The sequence below is a fragment of the Echiichthys vipera genome, assembly GCF_963691815.1.
Source record: "Echiichthys vipera genome assembly, chromosome: 14".
In the NCBI taxonomy this organism is placed as follows: Eukaryota; Metazoa; Chordata; class Actinopteri; order Perciformes; family Trachinidae; genus Echiichthys; species Echiichthys vipera.
Genome location: NC_139839.1, coordinates 15,884,489 through 15,897,011, shown reverse-complemented (window position 1 = coordinate 15,897,011; position 12,523 = coordinate 15,884,489). Strand labels below are relative to the sequence as shown.

General features: G+C 39.5%; 1 protein-coding gene across 2 annotated transcripts; it reads left to right on the top strand.

Moving 5' to 3' along the window:
- The first annotated feature begins 724 nt into the window (after positions 1 to 724).
- Positions 725 to 12,480, top strand: brd8a (bromodomain containing 8a). Of its 2 annotated transcripts, XM_083927392.1 has the most exons (20): positions 725 to 1,075; positions 1,439 to 1,535; positions 2,447 to 2,516; positions 2,641 to 2,690; positions 2,836 to 2,958; positions 3,064 to 3,144; positions 3,240 to 3,304; positions 4,087 to 4,229; positions 5,129 to 5,320; positions 6,725 to 6,815; positions 7,058 to 7,207; positions 7,683 to 7,789; positions 8,008 to 8,488; positions 8,608 to 8,651; positions 8,785 to 9,053; positions 9,215 to 9,307; positions 9,393 to 9,461; positions 9,597 to 9,879; positions 11,153 to 11,197; positions 11,855 to 12,480. In XM_083927392.1, the coding sequence occupies exons 1-20, from the start codon at positions 1,057 to 1,059 to the stop codon at positions 11,912 to 11,914; spliced, it is 2,532 nt and encodes an 843-aa protein (XP_083783518.1). In that variant the 5' UTR covers positions 725 to 1,056; the 3' UTR covers positions 11,915 to 12,480. The 2 variants fall into 2 exon arrangements, with proteins under 2 accessions (XP_083783518.1, XP_083783519.1); XM_083927393.1 differs by lacking the exon at positions 11,153 to 11,197.
- The last annotated feature ends 43 nt before the right edge of the window (positions 12,481 to 12,523 follow it).

The window sequence follows — 12,523 nt, the reverse complement described above, 5'->3', positions numbered from 1 at the left end:
TGTCTATTTTTTTTCACAAATGTATCTTTATTAATAATATGTGGCAATCATGTTAATGTATATTTTCAGACATATATTTTTTAAAAAGTTGGGAAGATTATCAAACAATTTGGCGGACACCCTGTTGAAAATCTCTGCTATCCTGGGAATTGTAAAAATTGTACAATTTTTTCACCAATGTGATAATGTTAGTTAGATATGACTTATAACATCATTGTTGTTATAATACAGCCACAAGTATGGAGGACTAAACATGACTTAAGTCTCAATAAATGAATAAATGTTTAAATAAATACAGGAATAAATAAATAAATAAATGCTGAATTAATTGAATAAATACATGCATGAATAAATGGGACCGCCTACCTCATTAACACATGGACACAGAAATGCAGGAATAAATAAATGTAGGTGAACAAAAAAATGTAGAAATAAATGTAAAACGTTTATTTATTCTTTTATTTTTGTATTTATACATTTATGTATTTATACATTTATTTATTTCTGTATTTATTCTTGTATTTATTTATTTTTATATATATTCACGCATGCATGGATTTATTGAGACATAAGTCATGTTTAGTCCTCCATACCCAGGAACAATGACATTTGTATCAAACCCCAAAACAGTAAAGAAAAGCTCTCCGGGTTGAATCATCATCCCTGCGCTTCTGTGGTGGTGGGCGTGTCCGAACAGTCCGCTGCTAGCTACACTGATAAATAACGATAGTGAATACAATAAGCTAGATTTTATATCGTTTGACTGTTTCTTTGCAGCACAGACTCTAGTTCATGTTAGGTTTTCCAAGTATTCATACAGGAAAACCTCTTTATAGCATTGGAGCTAGCTAGTTAATCTCTTAAGTTACCCAGACAACGGTGATTCAGCGTCGCGTGCTAGCTAGAAAGAGAAACGTTTGAAAGCCTCAACAGCTATAACGTAACATTCATTAACGTCTATACTTTGCTGTGTATCGTTTTCGGATAACGCCGGTGTCGCATTTATTGCTGGGTTTCCATCTACCAACATGTGTGGGATGTCGGGATGACAGGAAGATGGCAAACGGGGTTGGAAGTGAGTAACGTTGGTAACATAGCAAATATCATGGCGTGCTATCTGTTAGCGGTGTGAGCGTGTCGTACTGTTGATGTTATCGCCACTAACTTCCTGCACGGTAGCCTCCGCTCCCTGCAGGGGAGCATGCAAACATTAATGATTATCATATATGAGTGGACAGCATGTATACATTAATGGGAGGTCCTGTGTACCACCAACAGTATAAACGACATGCTTTTTATGCGCAGATTCAGTTAACAGTTGGTGGGCAAATTCATTATAGTGTCCATACCAGGCCTGAGAGCTACAGCAGGCAATCATTTGGACATGAACTGTATAAAGCATACATCATGGTTTGTGCATTTTCCTCCGCATCTGCAGAACACAAGCTACTTGTCATTGGACCAACAGAGCCATGGTCAGTGAGGGAGAAGCTGTGTTTGGCCACATCTGTCATGAAGAGTGGAGACCAGAACTGGTACTGTACTGCCGCTCTCTTTTTCTTTTATTCATCAAAACAATGAGAGTCATAGTTAGACATACAAATACACAATACAGAATAAGCGGAATAAACCAGAATAAGCAGAATAAATCACACGAAGTATATATAAAAAAGACATCCATGCATACATACATTGTAATAGGATACACAGTAAATCACACCACAAATACAATAAGAATAAATAGAGGATAAAGTAAATTAACCAATATGTTAAGGAAGTTCATCAAATACATTCTTGTAGTGGTCTATAAATCTGTTTTTTTTTAATTATCAGGGAAAGGGATATGACAAGTAATCAGGGTTGAGAACCTAAGAATATTTGCATATGAATGAAAAATGTCCCAACAGTGATTTTTTGTTGTGTCTCAATGAATGGTCTATGACTTTGTCATACATGTGTAGTTTAAACACATATGCATGTGTTAAGTTGTGAGTACAAATGCTTTACGGCAGTGTATGAGGAGCTCAGTGTATATTAATACATTCATCCTTTACCTTAAGATGACCTTTTAGGACTAGATATCGTCAATAAGGGTGGCTCTGTTGTTAGCGCTGTTGTTGCCCCTCTGTGTGCTTGAAATAGAATTAACTATAGGAAGGCAAGTGTTTATCTGTAGCTGTCTATTTGCATTATACCTGTGATGGACAGGCATGCTCCATGACGTTGCCCAATGCATGCTGATTATTTGAATGAATTTACAACTGAAAGACATTCAAAAGGTAGTAATAACATCAAAAACCAATGGACAAATTAGATATTGAAGAATCTAGACTTGAAAGAAAAGACTACAACAAACCAGGACAGAAAAAAGAAGTTGTCTTGGACTTGAAATCTTAAATGTGTATTTCATTTTTGATCGTCTTACGAAATGTCTTCATCTCAACAGGGTATCTGTCAGTCGAGCCATCAAACCATTTGCCGAACCCGGGAGACCACCTGACTGGTTTTCTCAAAAGGTGTGACAAAATACAAACGCACTCTACCTCCAAGCACAATGACCAAATTCACTACCTCTGTGGTTCATTTGCCACATTTTTTTTGTTCAAAAGCTGGTCATGATTCTTCTTTTGCTCTTCGCAGCACTGTGCCTCCAAGTACTCTGAGCTCCTGGAAACAACAGAGGCCCCAAAGTGAGAGCATAATGGACTTTTACCTCTAGCATGCTTTCCTAGACTTGCAAACTAAAAAAGATTGCATAGCTTTATGCTGTTTGAGACATACATTGATGTGACAGAAAACAATGTCCTAAACCGATAATGCCTTTTTTACCTTTAGGCGGAAGCGTGGTGAGAGAGGAGAAGTGGTGGAGACAGTGGAGGATGTGATAGTACGCAGGCTGACAGCTGACAGGATTGATGAACTCAAAAAGTTGATCAAAGAAACACAGGAGAAGCACAGGTACACAGGCAAAGCGTTTAACAGCATGAACACCACAACAAAAAGAAACTAGTAGCATCACACACTGCATGAATGAGATCGGTTGATGTGGTTCTGTTTTCATAGGAAGCTGAAGAAAGAGGCTGAACTGATTCAAGCAGGACATCTAGATTCCAGACTAGAAGAGTTATGGGAAGGAGTTCTGCAGTAAGAAGCAACAAACTTCATTTCTGTCCTGTTTATGTGGTACATCTCTTTTTCTGTTTTTGAAGCTCAGACTCTATCTCATGTCCGTCTTTAAGGAAGAAGAAACTGGACAAGGAGGAAGCAGATTTGAAAAGAAAAAACACAAATGCTGCTTATCAGGGTATCTCCTTCACTTTTAGGGGGGGTTTGGGGGGGCATATCTATGTAGAATTTATGCTTCAGTAGTTTAATTGATGCTCCACAAATAGTATGTTTGCAAAGTAACTTGTGAGATATCTCATATTTCATTGTAAGTGAACACTCACTTTGAGCTTATCCTCTTATAAATTAGTACTGACTTAATGAAATGGGTACATTATATACAATGGCCATTTTGGTACGTCCCAGATTTAACTAGTCAGGCACAGCTTAATTTTAGTAGTTTTGTCTTAGTCTTACCTTTCAGACTCAGGTGTATGAAGTCAGGTTCAGCAATTTGTCAGCCTCGATATTAGCATGTTAACATGCTAAAGTTTAGCATTTAATGAAAAACATATTGGCTTGTTAAATTCACAACATGTTGTACTAAAACATGCTAACATGTAGTATGTACAAATTCTAACTGTTAACTGTGTCATCATTAATAGTAGGCTCATTTGGATTTGGTAGCAAGTAAAGTGTATTAGTTAAGTGAAAATTTTGACCTATTGGTGGTGCTGGAAAGTCTGGGGATCACCAAAATCAGTAGGATCCATTCCCTGGTGACCACAAATACTCTATTTCTACCAATTCTCAGGGCAATCTGTCTAATTATTGTCAAGTTATGAACTAATAGACCAACCACTATACAACAGTAAAAGGATATTGATGGCACGTTTTTCTTGTGAAAAAAAAGGAATTTGAACATCAGCTTTTGTGTGAGTAATAAGAGAATCCTCTTAATTCTGCCCCTCCCTCTTCCAGCCAGACAGGTAGCAAAGAACACACCTAAGCGAGGGCCCGGCATCACCGTGCATTCGCCGTCAGGTTGTAGCTCCCCAAGCCAGGAGTTCTCACCAAGTGACCCACTCGAGTGCTTGACACTGGATCTTGTAGCGACAAAAAATGTAAGTTACTGAAAGTTTTAAAGTATTGAAGGCCTGTCCTGCTTTTCAGTAATAATACCTCTACATTGACCCTTTAAAATAAGTTTTCTGGTATTTATACTACAACATAAATCATCTGGTATTAGGGGAAAAAACATGCCTCTACGAGCACCTAGAGCTTGTTGTTTGTTTTGCAAAAAATCCACTGCGCCTGTATCATCCTGTCGACTCAGCGCAGGGCTGTGTGAGAGCTGAGTGTCAGTCACTGTTCGTGCACACGCCACAGATCCTTCCTCCTCCCCTCGCACATGCATACACCTCAAGCTAGGCATACGCTAAATGTTAGCAATTGCTATCTATGAGTAAGTTAGCATGTTAGAGTTGTAAACATTCAAAATTTGACTGAGTCATCTCCCTCTGCCAGACTTGCCAACTGCAGCTTTAAATAGGTGTAATTGTTATGTTAAGATATTCTTCACGTTATTACACTATTGCTCAAGATTACTGCAGACCAATCAGTTTCCCTCTTTGAGCTAGGTCTTGTGTGGCACGTGTTTAGAATTGCTAAATTATTTTTCTCGATATTGTAAAAGCCAGTGCGCAGTTGCATAAAACAACAAAGGCAAAAGTTGCCCTTAGATTTTCATCACCATAAGGATTTCCTTGTTCTATAACCATGGCACATATAACATATCCTGCATATTAACTTTAAACTGTTGGAAGTAACTTGCCAGAACTTCTGCAAGGCATAAAAACAGAATTAAACAATGACTTTATGAATTATATTTCAGAAAGGGTAATATTCCTGACAATTCCCAGAAACATAGAAGAGACAATTTAATTAATCAGAGTTGATGAATGAAAGCATTCCTCGGTTGGTATGGAAATATGACATAATTTTTCCCTCTCACTGTCTCTAGACTTCAGGGTCAGCCAGATTAATGACAATTGCTGAGTCTCCTGGACCAGATAATGATGACCTCAGCCTTGGGACACTTCTGGATGACCCGACCCAAAAGAAGCTCCTGGGCCAGAAAGCCACACCACCACCATCTCCGCTCCTGTCAGAGTTACTGAAGAAAGGCAGTATCTTGGCCACAAATTCCAGACTGGTATGTGGAGGGGACGGATTGTATTATGCCAACAGTGCCAAACTCTGTAATTAATTGTGCAACTCTGCAGAGAATCTCATCTTCATCTTGTTACCATGCATTTAGGAAGGAACAATCATCTTGTCTTTCATTCTGTTTTTTTTTTTTGTTTCAGTAGCTGTTGTTTGTTTTGCCAATTGCATTGAGCTTTTAGACTTTTTTTGCAAATATAATGTATTGTAATGTGTTGGATTTTTAACACAGTCTGTTTTCCCCTCAGCACATCTAAGTGTCAGGATTTTCTATCAGTAGATCTATAAAGTTAGATGATTTTCATGTGTGAACAACTGTTTTCAGTATTCTGAATGGGGTTCAGGTGTTGTCTTCAGCTGGGCTACACAAGGACCAGTTTGAAACCATTGCACCATGCCTGGTTTTTGTCCTGTTATTACTTTTGTCTGTGTTCATATGCACTCTGAAGACTATGTGTAACAACAATATCTTCCTGTTTTAGAAAACAGTAGTTTCTTTCTACCCTTACAAGTCTAAGAGGCTGTACTACTAAAACAGAACATTCATTTAGGAAATAATTTTGCCTTTCTTTCTTGAAATGAGTTGACTTGAAGAAATAAAAATATATCATTTGACAGTTAACACATCACTAAATCTGTTTTGCATTGGTTTTCATGATATAATTGTGTCAAGTTTCATACCGCTACATTATAGCTGAAGGGTTTAATGGTTTCTTTTCATGCTCAGGCTCCTTTTTGCAAACTGCAAGTGGCTCGTTTTGCTTCCAGGTTGCTGTCATGTACTTTTATTTTTTATACACCTCAAAGCCTTTTCTCATATGTCATCAGTGGTTCCCATGTATAGCATGGTTTCCCATTGCAGTCAAGGAGCTGTCATTCAGCCAGTTCCGGACCAAGGTTCTTCTTGAATGCTTGCAGGACACTTACCTCCTGGAATTGTCTGGCTTGCTTCATGTTTTCTATCATTTCCATTTTTAATGAAGCCTACTGTGCTCTTGTGAAACCCCAACATGTCAGAATAAGTTCATCCTTTACTAGATGTCTGCTTACTCACATTCCTCTGGTAGCGTTTCTGCTCTGACATGCAGTGCTGCTTGTACAGCCCTTTATAAACAAACACACACACAGGGATTCCAGTCAAATTGTAGTAGTATCACAAAGACATTCAGCTTTAGATTTGTATTAAAATGATGCAGTGTACATCAAAAAATCCACTCTTGCATAATGCATTACTATGTGTTAATCAGCAATACAATTTCTGATTTAGTTATTGGTGAGTTATTTTAAAATACAGGCTGGAACATAAATAATGTTATATATTAATTTGCACTTCATGTACAAGAAAACTGGCAAAATGTTTGACATGCATGTACTGTATGCGTTTGTATCCCAGATTGGGGAGGGTGACGTGGCCACTGGTAATATGACAGGAGCACATGACTTGCAGCTGGCTCCGTCCAGCCAACCTCTCTCTCAGGCAACAGGTACAGATAGTGTTTGATTTCTGTTCATAATTTTCCTGACGAGAAACATTATTTAGTAGAATCCTCTTTAGCGCCAAAAACAAGTAGGAACATGTTTTATAGTTGTAAGTTTTACTCCTTGGATCCTAAATGTATGTATGCTCTCTATATGACAGTACTACCATTGTCTAGCTGAAAGCCTCCACTCCTTTGTCTGCACTCTGCACTTTGTGATTTAATGTGTATGAATGCTTGCATGGCAGGTGCCCCGATGTTATCACGTCTCCTGGAGGCAGGTCCCACCCAGTTTTCTGCCCCCTTAGGTTTCATGGTCAGTGCAGACTCAGCCTCCACTGTTCCTCTTCCTGCTGCCACTCCTGTGCCTGTTGACTCTACTGCCTCAGCAAGTACAGGTCTGTCCACTTAGCATTCAATCCACAGGAAAATGCTCCTCGCATCCTTAACGTCACCTGCTATGTAGCTAGATGATCTAATTTCAGACCTTTGTTGGCCATTTCATAGAGATGTATATGAATATAGTGAACTATAACTGTTCATTTTAGTCTTTAAATTGCAAAAGACTTTTTGTGCAATATCTGAACAGTGGCACAAAACTGAGATATTAAATGTCTCATTATACAAATATAATTTTTCAAACACGTGATACTAAAAAAGTCAGCTATACTCATACCTTTTGTGAATATCTTAAGGTATCTAAATATCTTGGTAAAGGTTTACCAAGATTAAAACCAAAACTTCAGATTCATTATGGTTAAAAACAGCAACCACTGCTGCTAGTTTAAAATTGTATCTTGGATTATTGTTTGTGTGCAGAAGTGGATGTGATGGTGCCGTCTTTGCCCCCTGATTCTCATCCTGTTTCTGCAGAGGATAAAGTGTCACAGCTCAGTGAGGAGGATGTGACAGTGTCTTACATGGGGGACGAACTGGACCTGAAGACGGTGGGCGACATTATCGCCATCATTGAGGACAAGGTGAAAAATACTATATCATTTTGGATGAATTGTGATAAATAATGCCTGTTTGATATTTTAAACACTCTTTTTTAAACATTTTGGCCATTAATCTAGTGAGTAATGATAATCGTTTACTCACCAACACCTCTGCTGAGATTTACAGAGCAGGATATGGCAAACTGAAAAAAAAAGTCAGTTATTCTTTAAGATCTGGAGTCATATCTCTTCTTCTACAGGCAGATGAGACTGCAGAGGCTTTGGATGCAGCTGCAGTTGAGGCTGCGCTGTCACTGTGTGAGGAGAACGGCCATGCTTTGTCTGGTGCCTGGGAGGCTGGGCCTTTCCAGCCCCATGAGTCTCACCCCGCAGTGCCCACAGGGGTCCAACAGTCCTTGTCTGTTCACAGTAGCCTGGAGGGGAAGACAGAAGTGTTAGAAGTTCAGGGTGGGACTTCACCTTCACTCTCCTCTCTGTGCAACAGTCAAGATAACGGTCTTGCAGCATTCCCTATGGGACTAAGGGGCCTTCCTCCCACCTCCTCATCCTCACACATCTCAAAGAGTTTGAAGCACTGCCACACTGGAGCACCTCCACAGCCTGAGGCAATTAGAGAGACTGGAGGGTTGGTGCACCAGAAAAGCCACAATTCATTGGATGTTACTATAAAATGTGAGAGTGAGAAGTGGGCACAGCAAAGACCTGAAAACCCCCGTGGAGGTATGCACACCAATGCATAAATACCAGTATTCACTTGCTTCATAACATGCAGTTTGCATGCAACTATGCAATTTGCATAACCATTTCCTTCTTATTATTCATCTTTACTATCTTGGCAGACTCAGTATTAGAAGATAGCCCACTGACAGAAAGGCATCCCAAGGTATAACACCCAACGAGGACAGAGAGAACACGATGCTTGTAACTGTTGTACTGAAATCCAGAGTGCGTAGTTCCACAGTATTGCTGCACTGTAAGCTCTGTTTGAATCTCTGCATTTTTCTCCGTCTTTGCAGGAGATGAAAGCGGAGGAAGGAATAAGCATTGGGGGAGGAGAGAATGCCTCAGGGACTAAAGTGTACAATGAGCACAATGGGCAAGAAGTGTGTGGAGAAGAAGAGGGTGACGGGGTGGAGGGATTTTTGTCAGAGCCAGATGGCGAGATGGAGCTAGAACCTGCGGCCAGCGAGAGCGAGGACGGCTACAGCCTCCACACGGCCTCCTCGTCTCTACAGCTCCACACAACCGCAGACTCCATCCCCAGCAGCCCCGCCTCATCCCAGTTGTAAGAGAAAGACATACAGGCGCACACAGCAAGGAAACATTTTTTAAATTTCTGTCAACTAGCAACTGTGTCATGCTGCAGATCAGGTTATTTATGATAATACTTTGCTTGTGTCCTTTCTGTTTCTACCAACTTTCTTATTACATACCTTTGCTGTGCAGCTCTATGTGCAGTGAGGACCTGGAAGCTCTACAGGCTCAAAAGATCTGGAGGAAAGCCATTATGCTGGTGTGGCGTGCAGCAGCCAATCACAGGTCAGTAACTGATGCTCAACCTCGAATATATGTAAATCTTTGTATCATTTGTGAAACAGATGTTATTTATATGGATTTGTTGTAGGTATGCAAATGTATTCCTGCAGCCAGTAACAGATGAGATTGCACCTGGTTACCACAGTATTGTTCAGAGGTAAGTACAGGCTATAGCATATTTTATGGCTATTTTTCAGACGCTAAGAAGAACAATCTTGTTTTTGCTGGATGACACTGGATCATTGACATTTAACACCACTCTCAACTCCCATTTTGCTCGCCGCTTCTACAGGCCCATGGACCTTGCCGCCATCAAAAAGAACATTGAAACTGGTTTGATACGGACCACTGCCGAGTTCCAGAGGGACATCATGCTGATGTTTCAGAATGCGGTCATGTACAATAGCCTGGATCATGACGTGTACCACATGGCCCTGGAGATGCAGCGTGATGTCCTGGAGCAGATCCAGCAGTTTCTGGCTACCCAGCTCATCATGGAGACATCAGACTCTGGTATCAGCGCCAAGAGCCTGAGGGGCCGTGAGAGCACACGAAGACAGGACTCTACTGACAAGGTGCTTCACTAGAATTTTGACAAAAGCAGAGAGTACAGAAGAAGAGACAAGGGTGAGACAACAGGCTGACTTAAAGGTAGAAGAAAGTGATGCTAAACTAGATCTACCTGACATTTTCCAAAGCATGACATTAGTTCTTAGAATGATATCCTTTCAGGTAGCCATTGGTTTCAAATGCTATCAAAATCAACTTAGCGAGACATGAAACATTCGTTATCCATCACAGCGAAAACCCTTTTTTTAATGCAACAATTTACCAATGTCAAACTTTGTTTACTGTTCATCTTATGGCTCTGACTCTTCAGACATCAATTAATGAATGCAGTGCCTTTTTTAGTCTCTAACTCTCTAATCTTGGATGGCAGATTATTTTTTTTATGTTTTACTATATTACTATTACCAAATAAAAACGACAAGACATTGTTCACTGTGGTGATAACTGTATCTCAAACACAAACCAATGGTTGACTGGAAAGCAAGAAATCTATTTAAAACAAAACATTTATGCTTTGGAAAATGGGAGGTAATATAATGATAATAATGCAATAAAGTAAAAAACATCAAACAAACAACTATTTAACAAAGCATACAGTAAGTTTTTACATTGATATTCTACCTTCAAGAAAGCTTTTGTTTTCCAGTAATTTTACGACAGTATGAAAAAGAACCGGCAGATAATTGGCCTGATGAATCGCATTTAATATTAAGTCATTGCATAATTTTTACATAATAACGTCACTGAGTGAGGAACTGCTAATGTTGATGTTGGTAATTTGTTCTAGAACCCGATCACAGAAATACCTACATTGCAGCCTACATTACCACATCCAAATAATGCAACCTTTTTTTTTTACACAGCCAAAAATCACTCAAAAATCACAAGTTATATTTTTACATTTGCTCCTTAGTTACTTCAGCACCTAGTTGGCTGGTGAAGTAGCGATTGTCTGTTTCATAATGTTGACTGAAACCAGTAGTTGACTAGAAGGTAGGAAATGGTTGTAAAATGTTATGCTATGCTTTGAAAAATGGTGGATAAGTAGTGCAACTGCAGTGAATCCAGGAATAGTAAGTGTTTAAAATGGCCACATGGCAACATTCCAATTAATGTATGAATCTGTTCCAACAGTAGTCCTCTTTAAGCTTATTTCAACCTACACTTCTACTGTACCTACTCTGCGTCACATATTTCTTGGCATTATTTTGCTTCCTCTTGAGACTTTCGATGCACTTTTGTGTTGCAGCTCTGATATGCATAATTTTCCTTTTACAGGACACTGTCTCCATGTCCTCTCCTGCCTTCCTTCTTTCTCTTTTTGTAAGTACCCATCCTATAGCCTTTAAAACTTCCCCTCTCTTTCTTGTCTTTTTTTTTTTTTACCTGAAGCAGACATAATAAAAAACACAATTATGGGGCAGCTGTGGCTCAGAATGTAGAGCGGGTCAACGGCCTCTTGATACAGCATGTGAGTGCTTTGAGTGGTAGGAGGACTAAAAAAGCGCTATATAAGTCCATTGGTGTACATTTTAAAACTTATTTATATAGAGCTCAACAAAAAATGCATAATAAAAGACAAACTATAGATCATCTTGCAATGGGATCACACCAGCTGCAATGCCAAATCAGGCCAAATGGGGGGTGGGCCACACCCATCTTTGAACTTGACCCTCATTAGAACTGTAAAGTTTTGTGACTAACTGTGACAAAATCTGTCCGCTAACATATTAACATCTAGAAAAATACTTAAACCCGCCTCTGTCCTAGTTCCTGCTACAGCACCTTTCTCCAGGAACACATTTACCACGATCTCTCTCACAGTCACACACACGCACGCACGCACACACACAAAGGCTCACAAGGTGAAAACAAAACCAAAACATCCGACTCAAACATCTTGAAGCATCTTGTTAAGTGAAACACTGGTGTTGCTTCAGTCGCATTCTTTGAGTGAGTTTCTTCTCTCTTTGCCTGCAGGATGGAGGCACCAGAGGGCGCCGTTGTGCCATAGAAGCTGACCTCAAGATGAAGAAATGAACATGCAGTATGAAAATCAGTGTCCCTGAGTTGAAGTGCAAGGTGTGAAACTACAACACTGAACACATTCTGTCAGTTGCACAGCTTCTCACTGCATAAAATGCAGTGTAGCCTTTATTTGCACTCTAGATTAAATGGATAGACTGCAATATGGAGAGTCTCATTTCCTCAGAGACGGACATACAGACATGGATTACAAACTATATAATCCCAGATTACGATGAGGCAGAAAGATCAACCCTTTCATAGACATAGCTGCAGATCACTTAGACTAAGCCTGCTCTAAGTTACATTTGGTTGTATCAATGAAGATAAAAGTTACTCCTAGCCTACAAATCAAATGAAATTGAGCCTTAATGAGGCCTGGTTGAATTTCAGATAGTGTGGTGGATTTTGAGAAACATACCATGTTGGTGATATGTAAAACCAGGGGCCAAAGAGTCTGTGAATGATCACAGGAGGGCCACATACTAAACGGAAACATTTCCATTGCTGGTATAAAAATCATTCAACTGTTTTATTTTATATTTGTATTCTAATTTTAAAAACGTTCCGATCCGTTTTAAATGTGGCTGTATTGTTTGTGATGAATTGATTTTTACCTAGGCC